Source organism: Cherax quadricarinatus, chromosome 24 (genome assembly GCF_038502225.1).
Source record: "Cherax quadricarinatus isolate ZL_2023a chromosome 24, ASM3850222v1, whole genome shotgun sequence".
NCBI classification, from domain to species: Eukaryota; Metazoa; Arthropoda; class Malacostraca; order Decapoda; family Parastacidae; genus Cherax; species Cherax quadricarinatus.
The window spans coordinates 13,594,543-13,611,230 of NC_091315.1; the positions used below are offsets into that span (position 1 = coordinate 13,594,543).

Genomic DNA, 16,688 nt, shown 5'->3' on the forward strand with positions numbered 1-16,688 from the left:
TGCAGGGGTCGATTCCAAGCTCCTGGCCCCGCCTCTTCACTGATCGCTACTAGATCACTCTCCCTGAACCGTGAGCTTTATCATACCTCTGCTTAAAGCTATGTATGGATCCTGCCTCCACTACATCGCTTCCCAAACTATTCCACTTGCTGACTACTCTGTGGCTGAAGAAATACTTCCTAACATCCCTGTGATTCATCTGTGTCTTCAACTTCCAGCTGTGTCCCCTTGTTGCTGTGTCCCATCTCTGGAACATCCTGTCTTTGTCTACCTTGTCAATTCCTCTCAGTATTTTGTATGTCGTTATCATGTCCCCCCTATCTCTCCTGTCCTCCATCGTCGTCAGGTTGATTTCCCTTAACCTTTCCTCGTAGGACATACCTTTTAGCTCTGGGACTAGTCTTGTTGCAAACCTTTGCACTTTCTCTAGTTTCTTTACGTACTTGGCTAGGTGTGGGTTCCAAACTTGTGCCGCATACTCCAATATGGGCCTAACGTACACGGTGTACAGGGTCCTTAATGATTCCTTATTAAGATGTTGGAATGCTGTTCTGAGGTTAGCTAGGCGCCCATATGCTGCAGCAGTTATTTGGTTGATGTGCACTTCAGGAGATGTGCCTGGTGTTATACTCACCCCAAGATCTTTTTCCTTGAGTGAGGTTTGTAGTCTCTGGCCCCCTAGACTGTACTTCATCTGCGGTCTTCTTTGCCCTTCCCCAATCTTCATGACTTTGCACTTGGTGGGGTTGAACTCCAGTAGCCAATTGCTGGACCAGGTCTGCAGCCTGTCCAGATCCCTTTGTAGTTCTGCCTGGTCTTTGATCGAATGAATTCTTCTCATCAACTTCGTGATCTGCAAACAGAGACACTTCGGATTCTATTCCTTCCGTCATCGTTCACAAATACCAGAAACAGCACTGGTCCTAGGACTGACCCCTGTGGGACTCTGCTGGTCACAGGTGCCCACTCTGACACCTCGCCACGTACCATGACTCGGTGCTGTCTTCCTGACAAGTATTCCCTGATCCATTGTAGTGCCTTCCCTGTTATCCCTGCTTGGTCCTCCAGTTTTTGCACTAATCTCTTGTGTGGAACTGTGTCAAACGCCTTCTTGCAGTCCAAGAAAATGCAATCCACCCACCCCTCTCTCTCTTGTCTTACTGCTGTCACCATGTCATAGAACTCCAGTAGGTTTGTGACAAAATTTCCTGTCCCTGAAACCATGTTGGCTGCTGTTGATGAGATCATTCCTTTCTAGGTGTTCCACTACTCTTCTCCTGATAATCTTCTCCATGACTTTGCATACTATACATGTTAGTGACACTGGTCTGTAGTTTAGTGCTTCATGTCTGTCTCCTTTTTTAAAGACTGGGACTACATTTACTGTCTTCCATGCCTCAGGGAATCTCCCTGTTTCGATAGATGTATTGAATATTGTTGTTAGGGGTACACATAGCGCCTCTGCTCCCTCTCTCAGGACCCATGGAGAGATGTTATCTGGCCCCATTGCCTTTGAGGTATCTATCTCACTTAGAAACCTCTTCACTTCTTCCTTGGTTGTGTGTACTATGTCCAGCACTTGGTGGTGTGCCCCACCTCTCTGTCTTTCTGGAGCCCCTTCTGTCTCCTCTGTGAACACTTCTTTAAATCTCTTGTTGAGTTCATCACTTACTTCATGGTCATTTCTTGTTGTCTCTCCTCCTTCCTTCCTTAGCCTGATTACCTGGTCCTTGACTGTTGTTTTCCTCCTGATGTGGCTGTATAACAGTTTTGGGTCAGATTTGGCTTTCGCTGCTATGTCGTTTTCATATTGTCGTTGGGCTTCCCTTCTTATCTGTGCATATTCATTTCTGGCTCTACGACTGCTCTCCTTATTCTCCTGGGTCCTTTGCATTCTATATTTCTTCCATTCCCTAGCACACTTGGTTTTTGCCTCCCTGCACCTTTGGGTGAACCATGGGCTCATCCTGGCTTTTTCATTAGTCCTGTTACCCTTGGGTATAAACCTCTCCTCAGCCTCCTTGCACATTGTTGCTACATATTCCATCATCTCATTAACTGACTTCCCTGCCAATTCTCTGTCCCACTGAACCCCGTTCAGGAAGTTCCTCATTCCCGTGTAGTCCCCTTTCTTGTAGTTTGGCTTCATTCGTCCTGGCCTTCCTGCTTTCCCCTCCACTTGTAGCTCTACTGTGTATTCGAAGCTTTAAACCACATGATCGCTGGGCCCAAGGGGTCTTTCATATGTGATGTCCTCAATATCTGCACTACTCAAGGTGAATACTAGGTCCAGTCTTGCTGGTTCATCCTCTCCTCTCTCTCTTGTAGTGTCCCTTCCGTGTTGGTGCATGAAGTTTTCCAGTACCACCTCCATCATCTTAGCCTTCCATGTGTCTTGGCCCCCATGTGGCTCCAAGTTCTCCCAATCGATCTCCTTGTGGTTAAAGTCGCCCATGATCAGGAGCTTTGCCCTGCTTGCATGAGCTCTTCTGGCCACTGCAGCCAGTGTGTCAACCATTGCTCTATTGCTCTCGTCATACTCTTGCCTTGGCCTCCTGCTGTTCTGTGGTGAGTTATACATCACTGCAATTACCACCTTGGGACCTCCAGAGTGAAGTGTTCCCACTATGTAATTGCTTGCTTCTCCGCTGTCTCCTCCAGCTCATCAAAATTCCATTGGTTGTTGATCAACAGTGCCACTCCGCCCCCCCCCCCCGTTACCTCTGTCTTTCCTCAGGATCTGGTATCCCGTTGGAAATATGGCATCTGTTATCATACCTGTTAGCTTGGTTTCTGTGAGAGCTATGATGTCCGGTGATGCCTCTTTGACTCTTTCGTGCCACTCCTCCCACTTCTTATTCCATCAGTGTTTGTGTACCATACTTTCAGTTTCCTTTCCAACACTGTGGTTTGGGGGGCCTGTGAGGGTGGGAGACCTGGTAGCATACTGTGGGATTCTATAGCTGGGTGTAGACCTGCGCCGAACACGACCTTCTGATCACCAACACCGTCTTCAGCCTCCCTACCCGCAACAGGACATCGTGGATGCACCCGCGTTCCAAACACTGGCATCTCATTGATTATGTCATCGTCAGGAAGAGGGACAGGCAGGATGTAGGAGTCACGAAGGCCATGTGTGGCGCAGAATGCTGGACAGACCATCGCCTCATCGTCTCAAAACTCAAGCTCCGTGTCCAGCCCAGGAGACGCCCTCAGGGTGCGAAACCACCAAAACGCCTGAACGTCGGCAAGCTGAAGGCCCACAACGTCAAGCAGTCCTTTGCAGAAATCCTGGAAACCCGCTTGGAGTCTGTCGTGCTGGACGTTCAAAACGTTGAAGCAGCATGGATCGCACTCCGTGATACAGTGTACAGCACAGCCATGGAGTGTCTAGGACCCGTTACCAGGAAGCACAAGGACTGGTTCGACGAACACTGCACAGAAATCCAGCAGCTGCTGGAAGAGAAACGAAAGGCCTACATGGCCCACATCAATGACCCAAAGTCCACAGCGAAGCAAGATGCACTGAGAAACATACGCAGCAATACCCAGCAAAAAATGCGTGAAATGCAAGACTCTTGGCTAAGCAACAAAGCCAATGAGATTCAGGGCTTTGCAGACAGAAACGATATGAAGAACTTCTATGACAGCCTGAAAGAAATCTACGGCCCTACCACCTCTGGCACATCACCACTCCTCAGCGCAGATGGGTCAACGCTGCTCACAGACAAGAAGAAAATTCTAGAGAGATGGGCAGAACATTTTGACAGTGTGCTGAACCGTCCATCCACCATCAACGATGAAGCCATCGAACGTCTACCTCAGATTCCGACCAACGAGATGCTGAATGCCATCCCCACTTTGGAGGAGACTCAGCAAGCAATACGTCAACTGTCCAGTGGCAAAGCTCCTGGGTCTGACGCCATCCCAGCTTAAGTCTACAAAGAAGGCGGAATGGCACTGGTAGAGAAACTTCAACTCTTCCAGCTTGTATGGCAGTACGAGACAGTTCCTCAGGACTTTAAAGATGCTTCCATCATGCATCTCTACAAACGAAAAGGAAACCGCCAGGCATGCGACAACCACCGTGGTATCTCCCTGCTCTCCATCGCAGGCAAAACCCTGGCTAGAGTTCTACTCAATCGGCTCAATGAACATCTAGAGCAAGGACTCCTACCTGAAAGCCAGTGCGGCTTCCGGAAAGATCGCGGGACTATCGACATGATGTTCGCTGCTAGACAGCTACAGGAGAAATGTCAGGAACAGAACGCCGACTTGTACTCCACCTACGTCGATTTGACCAAGGCCTTCGCCACCGTTAGTAGAGAGGGCCTTTGGAGAATCATGGCAAAGTACGGCTGCCCAAAGACGTTTATCGCCATCGTACGCCAACTTCACGATGGAATGCTGGCCAGAGTCCAAGACAACGGAGAGACGTCTAAACCATTCCCAGTCTCAAATGGAGTGAAACAAGACTGCGTGCTTGCTCCCACCCTATTCAGCCTGATCTTCTCGGCCATGCTTACAGACGCATTCAGGGACACAGATGCAGGAATCGGCATCAGGTACCATACAGATGGGTCTGTCTTCAACCTCAGGAGGCTTCAAGCATAAACCAAGGCTGTAACTGACACCATCAATGACCTGCTATTTGCTGATGACTGCACCCTCAACGCTGCTTCAGAAGCCCCCATGCAGCACAGTGTTGACAAGTTCTCTGACGCCTGCAACAACTTCGGGCTGACAATCAGTACAACGAAGACTGAAGTGATGCACCAGCCTGCTCCGGGAAAGACATATGTTGAGCCAAACATCACCATCAATGGGCAGCGACTGAACGCCGTAGACAAATTCACCTACCTCGGCAGTACCCTTTCCAGAAACATTGTCATCGATGATGAGGTGAATGCCAGACTTGCCAAAGCCAGTGCCACCTTCGGCAGGCTCCACAAGAATGTATGGAACCAAAGAGGCATCACCACAAGCACCAAGATCAAGGTGTACAGAGCCATAGTCCTCACCACACTTCTCTATGGCTGCGAAACCTGGACTGTCTACAAACGTCACGCCAGAAAGTTGAACCACTTTCACACCACACGGCTCAGAAAAATTCTTGGCATCAAATGGCAAGATAAGATCCCAGACACAGAAGTGCTGACTACAGCTGGCCTGCCTAGCATCTACACCATCCTAATGCAGACACAGCTTTGCTGGGCAGGTCACGTTGCTCGCATGCCAGACCACCGGCTGCCAAAGAAACTCTTGTTTGGCGAACTGCAGCATGGAAAGCGCTCTCAAGGAGGCCAAAAGAAGCGCTATAAGGACACCCTTAAGACTGCTTTGAAAGCTTTCAACATCAACCACACAATGTGGGAGCTGATAGCTCAGGACAGGAATGACTGGCGAGCAGTTGTCCAGAAAGGAGCAACATCCTGCGAGGCAAGCAGAATCTCACTAGCTGAGCAGCGCAGGCAGGCGAGGAAGACCAGAGCCATCAGACCCCTCGATGCCGCCACCCTTCCCTGTCCACACTGCCAGAGAACGTTTTGTGCACGGATTGGCCAACTTCTACCCCAGGATGACTAGATGGTCCTCGTCGAATCAACGGACAAACAACAACAGCAGCAGCTGGGTGTTGGGTGGAAGCTGTGAGTGTGGATTGTAGTTTGTGTTGGGATGGTGTTCTGAGGATAGTTCTGTGTGTGCTTGCACTTGCTGCTCTGTTCTGCTCTGATTGACCTCTGCTGGTTTCAACCTTGTCTCCTTTCGTAGCTCCTTTCACTTTTTTGTCTTCTCCCTCAGCTGATGTCGTTCTGTTTGTGTTCTGTCTCTGTCTAGGAACACCCTCATGTACTTTTCCGAGTATTTCAACCGCGGTGTGTGCGTGTGTGTGTAATGTGACCTAAGCGTAAGTAGCAAGATATACCTGTTATCCCGCGTGTTTATGAGACAAAAAAGACACCAGCAATCCTACCATCTTGTAAAACAATTACAGGTTTCCATTTCACTCTCGCTTGGCAGGACGGTAGTACCTCCCTGGGTGATACTACTAACTACCTGGTGAAGAGAACCGTAGTCTTGAGGACTACGGTGCTCATCACCAGCTCCAGGGCTTAGTTTAGTTTAATATCTTTATTATGAACCCCATACCCATCCTGTGGGTGGTAGTCAAAAGATTACAGAGGTACATAATGGGTCCAGGGACTGGACCCCAAAGTTATGATAGCTGAACTAGTTACAAAGGTAATGAACTCCAGGTAGATCTGGTCACAGTCATGGCGAGTTACAAAGATAATGAATCATCCTCTCTCCTATACATGGTTATTTACATAGTAATGAGCCAATGACACGTCCACACCTGGTCACAATTGTAATGACTTATAAATACAAATATTAAGTGGGTCATACACCCACACGAGCGCGCGCGCGCACACACACACACACACACACACACACACACACACACACACACACACACACACACACACACACACACACACACACACACACACACACACACACACACACACACACACACACACACACACACACACACACACACACAGGTTAAGGGAAATCAACCTGACGACACTGGAGGACAGGAGAGATAGGGGGGACATGATAACGACATACAAAATACTGAGAGGAATTGACAAGGTGGACAAAGACAGGATGTTCCAGAGATGGGACACAGTAACAAGGGGACACAGTTGGAAGTTGAAGACACAGATGAATCACAGGGATGTTAGGAAGTATTTCTTCAGCCACAGAGTAGTCAGTAAGTGGAATAGTTTGGGAAGCGATGTAGTGGAGGCAGGATCCATACATAGCTTTAAGCAGAGGTATGATAAAGCTCACGGTTCAGAGAGAGTGACCTAGTAGCGATCAGTGAAGAGGTGGGGCCAGGAGCTCGGACTCGACCCCCGCAACCTCAACTAGGTGAGTACACACACACACACAGCTCCAGGGCTGAGGGACTGATTACCTCATCTTTTGTATATAGCTCTACTGTCTTATCATTATGTCCTTGAATTTGTATTGATAAATCCATTGGATGGCGAAACGTCTACAATGAAGATAGCCTTATGTTGCACATGTGTGTAATTTTTCATGAGAGGAAGAAACGGCACACACAAAGAGAGAAACTAGTTTAAACACCAACAAAAAGGAAAACATCTGGGAGTGAACATCACACTGAACATATCACCTGAGGAGCACATCAGCTGTGCAACTTGAACTAGTGAATTTTAAGAGACTTCAGGAACTTAAATAATGACTTGTTTGGAGGCATAATTTATATCAGGTTCATACTGCAATACGCAGCTTCATCATGCAGCCCCCGGCTGACCAATCACACACACACACACACACACACATACACACACACACAAACTTGGAAAGGTCCGTAAGTTTGCAACCGGACCAGTCCCAGTAATGATGGGTATGCAGCAAGGACAGTTTATAGCTGCTGAACTTTGAAGATACTTGGAAGATAAAGCGCTAAGAGAGAGATGATTATGGGGTACAATATATTTTTCTTATATTCTTGGAAAAGCTCTAAATCCCTGAGGGTCATACAGGATCTTCAAATACGTTCGGATATCCCAGAAAAATGGTGGAATCTTGTTAGCTGGGTACAGTCATTGTGGTGCTATGTTGATCAAGTGGAGGTAGGGAGGCAGATGCTATCATAGTAACTTTGTAGTTCCTGGTCACTCAGACTGGTAGTCCCACTAGTGGTACTACCAGTGGTGTTACAGTGTGTAGACCTCAGTGTATACACTGAAAGTAATTCGAAACAGATATTAAGTGTCTCAGCAGTTTTCATTGTTCACTCATTCTGATGAAATTTGGGGGGTCTAAAAGTTTTCGTAGGTCTTGGACACTGTGTGTGATGTCACCTTGCCTGTACCTACACTGTAACCTGGCTCCCCTTTGTTGTGTGTGATGGGTCACCTTGCCTGTGCCAACACTGTAACCTGGCTCCCCTTTGTTGTGTGTGATGGGTCACCTTGCCTGTGCCAACACTGTAACCTGGCTCCCCTTTGTTGTGTGTGATGGGTCACCTTGCCTGTGCCAACACTGTAACCTGGCTCCCCTTTGTTGTGTGTGATGTGTCACCTTGCCTGCACCAACACTGTAACCTGGCTCCCCTTTGTTGTGTGTGATGTGTCACCTTGCCTGTACCAACACTGTAACCTGGCTCCCCTTTGTTGTGTGTGATGTGTCACCTTGCCTGTACCAACACTGTAACCTGGCTCCCCTTTGTTGTGTGTGATGTGTCACCTTGCCTGCACCAACACTGTAACCTGGCTCCCCTTTGTTGTGTGTGATGTGTCACCTTGCCTGTACCAACACTGTAACCTGGCTCCCCTTTGTTGTGTGTGATGTGTCATCTTGCCTGTACCAACACTGTAACCTGGCTCCCCTTTGTTGTGTGTGATGGGTCACCTTGCCTGTACCAACACTGTAACCTGGCTCCCCTTTGTTCTGTGTGATGGGTCACCTTGCCTGTACCAACACTGTAACCTGGCTCCCCTTTGTTGTGTGTGATGTGTCACCTTGCCTGTACCAACACTGTAACCTGGCTCCCCTTTGTTGTGTGTGATGTGTCACCTTGCCTGTACCAACACTGTAACCTGGCTCCCCTTTGTTGTGTGTGATGTGTCACCTTGCCTGTACCAACACTGTAACCTGGCTCCCCTTTGTTATGTGTGATGGGTCACCTTGCCTGTACCAACACTGTAACCTGGCTCAACTTTGTTGTGTGTGATGTGTCACCTTGCCTGTACCAACACTAATCTGGTTCCCCTTTGTTGTGTGTGATGTGTCACCTTGCCTATACCAACACTGTAACCTGGCTCCCCTTTGTTGTGTGTGATGTGTCACCTTGTCTGTACCAACACTGTAACCTGGCTCCCCTTTGTTGTGTGTGATGTGTCACCTTGCCTGCACCTACACTGTAACCTGCCTACCCATTGCTGTGTGTGATGGGTCATGGTACGTGACGAGGTGTCAGAGTGGGCGCCTGTGACAAGCGGGGTTCCACAGGCGTCGGTCCTAGGACCTGTGCTGTTTCTGGTATATGTGAATGACATAACGGAAGGGATAGACTCAGAAGTGTCCTTGTTTGCAGATGATGTGAAGTTAATGAGATGAATCAAATCGGACGAGGATCAGGCAGGACTACAAAGAGACCTGGACAGGCTACAAGCCTGGTCCAGCAACTGGCTCCTTGAGTTTAACCCTGTCAAATGCAAAGTCATGAAGATTGGGAAAGGGCAAAGAAGACCACAGACACAGTATAGTCTAGATGGACAAAGACTGCAAACCTCACTCAAGGAAAAAGATCTGGGGGTGAGTATAACACCGAGCATATCTCCTGAGGCGCACATCAATCAGATAACTGCTGCAGCATACGGGCGTCTGGCAAACCTACGGATAGCGTTCCGATACCTCAGTAAGGAATCGTTCAAGACTTTGTATACCATTTACGTCAGGCCCATACTGGAGTATGCAGCACCAGTTTGGAATCCACACCTGGTCAAGCACGTCAAGAAATTAGAGAAAGTGAAAAGGTTTGGAACAAGACTAGTCCCAGAGCTAAGGGGATTGTCCTACGAAGAAAGGTTGGGGGAAATCGGCCTGACGACACTGGAGGACAGGAAGGTCAGGGGAGACATGATAACGACATATAAAATACTGTGCGGAATAGACAAGGTGGACAAAGACGGGATGTTCCAGAGAAGGGACACAGAAACAAGAGGTCACAATTGGAAGTTGAAGACTCAGATGAATCAAAGGGATGTTTGGAAGTATTTCTTCAGTCATAGAGTAATCAGGCCGTGGAATAGCCTAGAAAGTGAAGTAGTGGAGGCGGGAACCATACATAGTTTTAAGGCGAGGTATGATAAAGGTCATGGAGCAGGGAGAGAGAGGACCTAGCAATCAGTGAAGAGGCGGGGCCAGGAGCTATGAATCGACCCCTGCAACCACAAATAGGCGAGTACACACACACATACATATATACAACAGTGCACCTCTCATCTAACAATGCTTCCAGATTTCACGCATACATTTACCTGTTATAAAGCAAACGGGACTCAACCTGCCCTTGGAGCCCTGACCCTCCCTGACCAAGCTCTCACTGCACTTACCTACCTACCCTCTTATTCAGTGAGCTTTATGACACTCTTGCCTGAGGGAGGGAGGTGGTAGCTTAGTGTTCTCTTGAAACAGTCTGGTGCTGGGGTATGGGTGGGGGTTGGTCGTTCATCATTTGGGGGGGGGGGTTAGAACACATTCCTCCCTGTCGGAACAAATATGTAGCACTAAGTTTGCGCTGGCGTACCTCCCCCTCCCCCCCCATTCTTCTTCTCTCTCTCTCTCTATCACACTGAAATATCCTAAGTTAAATCTGCATGTACTTTTATGCGTTAATAACATGTGTAACCTTAAAACCATTGTCAGAACAAATTAAATATTACGGTGTCCCGTGGCCTGGTAGGCAACACTCGTCTCACAGGCTTGAGCGTCCATGGTTTAATCTCCAGCGTGGGTGGAAACATTGAGCGTCTTTCCTTACACCTGCTGCCCCGTTCACTTAGCCGTAGAAGGTACCTGGGTGCTAGTCGACTGGTGTGGGTGGCATCCTGGAAATAAGACACAGTCCCTCGATGACTCACTAACTTTCTTGGGTTATCCTGAGTGGCTAACCCTCCAGGATTAGAAATACCAATAAATATTATTTCTTTGTTTGGTTAAACTTTAAAACGCTGTCAGTCTTACAGAAGTCTGTGGATTAATTTTCACTTATGTTAGTCTCAATTTGCCTTTTTTTTTTTTGTCTTACCAGAGAAGGTTGAGAAACATAAAATACTGGTACTTGTGTGGTAATGCTTGAGTGTGTTATCCGCTTGACAGAAGTTAACCTTCAAAGTAAGATTTGAATTGGTTTTGGGTGCATGTGTCCCAATTTTCCGTTATATTGAAGAAATTGTGATGCCTTTGATGAAATCCCAGAGTTTTTCTATTCCCAGAGCCCGGCCTTGGGCCAGGTTCGTCTGGTGCTGGCCTAGTCAACCAGGTTGTTGCTGCTAGTGGGCACCCCATCCCCCCGACCCACATATCCATCAGAGCCTGGTTGATCTGACACCTACTTCTCTTAGATAACTTGAGAATTCCTCTTTTGATTCGCATCAATTTTTTTACCCTAATATTTTACAACATTTTAAATTTGTGCCGCACTCTGCACTATTCCTTCCTTGCCCATTTAGGAGTAGGGGACTGGGGAAGAACTGTGAATGCTTTGATGTAACTGAAGCAGTTCCTGACTGATGGACTGAGAGCGTAGACGAATCTGCTGGAATATATATACTGGCGTTTTAATCTCATTAAAGAGCATATTAAATCATTGTCAGCAGTCTGATTTTTTTATACAAGCAGCAGTCATATTTTCCAAGTAAAAGACTGGTATGAGCCGGCTTGCTCATGACGCTCACTCTGCTACATACTTCACAGTTTGTATGTTGTCGTTCGACTCAAGAGTACAGTAAAGGTAAGACGTACAAAGTAGTTTAACGCACTTGTCCTGGTTAACCGAGTCCAGCGCACTTATCCTGCCTAGTCAAGTGCGCTCTTTTCCCCTCAAGGGATATTAGTGTGTGCCAGTGAGGGGTCCTTCATCTACGAAATTATCCCCGTGTTCCCTTTCCTTGGTTTGAACCTGAATGCCTTCCATTCCTCTTAGCGCTCCCCATGAATAATAATAATATTATAATTATTATTATTATTATTAAGTGCTTCCGTCTTCAGCTTAGCGGACGGAGGACAGAGCCTCCACCACTCATTGCACTAAATAACCCGCGCGGGTTTAGTGCTTCACATAGTGTAAGCCATCATAATCAACAATTATCAAGTTTGTAGTTGGAAGGACCTGCGGTTATATCTTGCTGCGTCGCCTTCAGCCTCAGTGTTGTCATCAAGGTTGAGTTCGTGGACTCAGACTTTAGACATGGTAGTTTTATACGAGGTTACTCCCGTAATACATTCTTACACTACAAATAAAGATGTGGACCCAGTTTATTCTAGACTTGTTTGTTAAGGATATTATAGAATACCGACAGGTTGATGAGTAAGATACAAGACCAGCAGTTAGGTGCCTTTATTGAAGATACCCAACTGTTGCACGTGCGTCTTACTCATAATCTAGACTTTATTTACACGCCTTGGAACCTGTTATCGTACTGACTATATGGAATAAAAATTACGAGTTACTGCAGTAGTACACTCGTCACTACTTGATAAAAAACACTTAAAACCTTACCATAAGTGGTCAGACCACTTAACGTTTTTACCTCGCTTTTCCTTTCTACCCACAAGCTCTTTTTTTATTGTGTTAGTAACTACAGCTCTGTTGGAAAAAAGCCTTTGAAGCTGTTGTGGCTGATGAATCTAATGGAATACTTGATGATATCCTCTTTCTCCTAATGAAGTCTGTCAGCTCAAGCTGACAATGTTGAAGTCTACCAGCTCTGACCGACACATTTCAACACTGTATTTGACCCATCCTGTGTGACAGAATGATATCGTTCCAGACAGTGGATCTGAACTCTTCTCCAGGCTGAGGGACTGACCACCTCAAATACTATTACTCCAAGATTGATGGACTGTTTACATCATCTTCATTTCGCTACTATACCTGCTACCACTGTGTTTGACTGAAGAAGCCTACTGTGTAGGCGAAACTTTTCATCAATAAAGATACTCAACTGTTGCACGTCTTAATCGTCAGCTTGTCGGTATTTTATACCATTTGCAACATAACAGGCAAGAGATGCTGAGTCAGTGATGATACTCTTCAAATCACTTGTTCTCTCCAGACTGGATTACTACTGAACTATTATATTTCTTGAAACCTTGGCGAGAAAGGTACATAATAGTTTACACTTGGAAAATCCCGGAGGGACTGGTCTCAAACCTGAATACTAAAATTACTCTCTGTAACAGTAAAAGACTTGGCAGTCGGTGCAAAATACCTCTGTAAAATTATTATATTCAAATAAAGCGCTAAACCGACAAGGGTCATGCAGCGCTACCTGTTTAAAAGCAGGGGCGAGACGAGTACACTAAGAACTCATTGAGTGTCAGAGGTCCCCGACTCTTTCAGCTCCGTCTCTCAGTGCATAAAGGTAATTACCAAGAAACCTCTGGCTGTCTTCAAGAAGGAACTGGACAAATTCATCAAATCAGTTACTGACACTCCGGAATGTGGTACGTTAGACTGCATGGGACCAGCAGTAACAGCCTGGTTGGTCAAGCCTCGATCCTCCAGGAGGCTTGGTCTGGGACTGGGCCGCAGGGGCATTGAAACATCTTCCTCCCCCCAAGCATCCTTCAGATAGTGCTTGCGAAGGTGCAACTGGTCCCAGAGGAGTCTGATCAAGACCCGTTGTGACCTCCGTATAATGGTGATCGTCAAAGGAAGATCCGTGTCCACTAGAGTCTGTCCACTCTTACTCAACCTCTGTCTCCTCTCCACTCACTTCCCTCCACTCTTATTCGCTTTTCCTCCACCTCTATCAGCTTCTCCACCCTCTCTTCCTCACTACCCTAACCTACCCTCCATACCCCCCGTGTCGACCACAGCCCAACATTGTACCCGAGCCATTACCCCCTTCCCCTACTCCAATACCCTTCCTCCTACTCCAATATCCTCCCCCACCTTCACCTACCCCCCTTCCCTTTGTTATCATTCCGCTCATTATCATGTCTCACTTGTTTGTGCTGGGTGGTCTGCTGCTTGTACCTGGCTTGTTCATGTGCACTCTTGTTTGTGCTGGGTGGTCTGCTGCTTGTACCTGGCTTGTTCATGTGCACTCTTGTTTGTGCTGGGTGGTCTGCTGCTTGTACCTGGCTTGTTCATGTGCACTCTTGTTTGTGCTGGGTGGTCTGCTGCTTGTACCTGGCTTGTTCATGTGCACTCTTGTTTGTGCTGGTGGTCTGCTGCTTGTTCTATTGTTCAAGTACTCTAAGACTTTCCAAGGTCACAACTCGTAGAGAGATCATTGCTTATCTACAGTTCAGTACGTATCTTTTACATTTCTACTGCTTCTGCTGCCTCCTCTGTATTTGACTGAAGTGGCTTACTGTGTAGGCCAAACATTTCGGCCTAAAAAGACCTGTTTCCCATGTGTCTTATTTATTAACATGTATCTCTTCTTTAGCTGTAAAGGCCATGATAATGGGGCAATAATGCCGTCTCTTATTTTTTCTTTTGTATCAAAATTTAAGAATCTGTTTATTTTTGTAAAATTAGTGGTACAGTGTTAATTAGTCTGTTGTTTGTTTTGCAGACGTGAGTGAGGGTGGTCGTGAAGACGAGGACAGTGAGGGTGTGGGCGAGGCGCCGCCCACCTGCCACCCTGCCACCGACCCACCGCCCCCGCCGCCCTTCAGCCCACCGCCTCCCCGCCCGCAAGCCATGGAGGGCCGCCCCGCCGCTGCCACCAAGCTGGGTCGCATGTCCCCCTCGGTGTACGTGGGTGGTGGCACTCTGGGGCGAGTCAGCCCCGGTCACGACCTAGGATACCACACCCTCGTCACCAGACAGACGCCCACGCCTACCAGAGACCGCACTACGCCCACCAGAGACCGCACCACGCCCACCAGAGACCGCACCACACCCACCAGAGACCGCACCACGCCCTCACCGTGGTCAGACGTGCGAGCCTCTCCATTTCCTGCTCTGGATCTGTCAGCTTTGTCGTCGTGTCCGCGGTCGTCTCCGCGACCGCAGCTTCCCCAGGTGCCACCGCAGCAGCAGCAGACGACGCCGCAGCAGCAGCAACAGCTGGAGAGCACAGACCAACTCTTGGCAACGTACAAAGGGAAGAGGGTAGCGCGGTCGTCCCCTTTCGATAAGTTGAGCGATGAACTAGTGGTTCGAATCCTGTCGTTCCTACCAACAAATGCAGTGTGTCAGTGTGCACGAGTGTGCCGGCGGTGGTACGTGCTGGCCTGGGACCCCAGATTGTGGTCTACCATCACCTTGGCCAGCGAGGCCATCCATGCAGACAGGGCCATCAAGCAGATCACACGACTCTTGGCCAGAGACTCTGGCGGCTGTGTCCACGTGGAGAAGGTGAGTCCCACCCACACACTCACGTGTTTCAGTGGTTCTGTATTCAGTGTTATTACTCACTATTTAGTGTTATACAGTCATACCTTGATTATTATATTCATGAGAAGCGTTAAATCCGTAAGTTTCATATAACGCCAGGAGAATGGGTATAGGTGTAGATTGCCAATTTATTGAACTGTCAGAACTGAAATATTGTAGTGGTTTTTGTGATATAATTTGTGAATGCCTAATCCAAATGGCTTCAAACCTTCAGTGCTGATATATCTTGGAGAAAGTTTTGAATTATTATTGGATTGTGTAGTTGTCAGTTTAAAATCTTCAGTCCCCTCAGCTGTCATTGTTTGGTAGCTCAAAAGAGGTATACAAATTCCAGTTTCTTAAAAAAAAATCCTTATAGGTTTGTAGAACATTTTTTCAGTAGAATATAACCGAAAAAAAAACAAGAAATATTTTTTATGCTACTTTACTGTAGAGTCGGTCATATACATACTCAGGTAGTGTTCGTTCTTCCTCCAAGGTTTTTGTTGACAACTTAGAAATGTTGAAGATTGAGACACTTATGCAGCATATGGGAATCTTTATTCAGGAAACGTTTCGCCACACAGTGGCTTCATCAGTCCAATACAAAGAGGAAGGCGTAAGGAGAGGAGGAGTATGAGGTAATCAGTCCCTCAGCCTGGAGTCGATGTGTTCAGTCCATCAATCTTGTAGAATGTACAGCATAGGGCCGTAGACGTGGCTTATATACTGTAGTGAGGTGAGGTGAAGCAGGCGGAGGCGGGGTCATAGTGGTACCATCCACTAGTCGAAGTAGGTCTTCGTCCAAGTGTTGAAGAATTCTTCAACACTTCTGAATACTGGTATAGCCTACCTAGAAGGTTGGGATTGTTATTGAAGTTTTTAGGTGTCACTTCATATCATTTGTGGATACCTGGAGTATTCCGGGGATCAACGCCTCCGCGGCCCGGTCCATAACCAGGCCTCCTGGTGGATCAGGGCTAGATGAACTAGGCTGTTACTGCTGGCCACATGTAATCCAATGTACGAACCACTGCCCGGCTGATCCGGCACTGACTTTAGGTATCTGTTCAGCTCCCTCTTGAAGACAACCAGGGTCTATTGGTAATTCCCCTTATGGCTGATGGGAGGCTGTTGAACAGGCTTGAGCCCCAGACACTCATGGTGTTTACTTTTAGTGTACTAATGGTGCCCCTGCTTTTCATTGGGCGTATGTTGCATCCCCTGCCAAGTCTTTTGCTTTTGTAGGGAGTGATTTCTGTGTGCAGATTAGGGACTAGTCCCTCTAGGATTTTCTAGGTGTAGGTTATAATGTATCTCTCTCGCCTGCACTCCAGTGAGTACAAGTCAAGTGCTTCCAAGCATTCCCAGTAGTTAAGGTGTTTAATGGAACTGATATGTACAGTAAAGGTTCTCCATACATTCTCGAGCTCTATGATTTCACCTGCCTTTAGTGGAGCTGTTATTGTTCAGCAGTATTCCAGCCTAGAGAGAACAAGTGATTTAAAAAAGATCATCATTGGCTTGG

General features: G+C 47.4%; 1 protein-coding gene and 1 long non-coding RNA gene across 2 annotated transcripts in view; one reads left to right on the forward strand and one right to left on the reverse strand.

Annotated features, from left to right (window-relative positions):
• The window catches only part of LOC128690810 (F-box/LRR-repeat protein 7-like), a 146,186-nt gene that overhangs the window by 87,329 nt on the left and 42,169 nt on the right, over window positions 1-16,688 (forward strand). Inside the window, exon 2 of the mRNA XM_070088191.1 lies at window positions 14,355-15,142. Within this exon, the coding sequence (XP_069944292.1) occupies window positions 14,355-15,142 (788 nt within the window). The remainder of the gene's footprint in view (window positions 1-14,354; window positions 15,143-16,688) is intronic.
• The window catches only part of LOC128690809 (uncharacterized), a 101,134-nt gene that overhangs the window by 16,794 nt on the left and 67,652 nt on the right, over window positions 1-16,688 (reverse strand). The gene's annotated exons all lie outside the window — the stretch shown is intronic.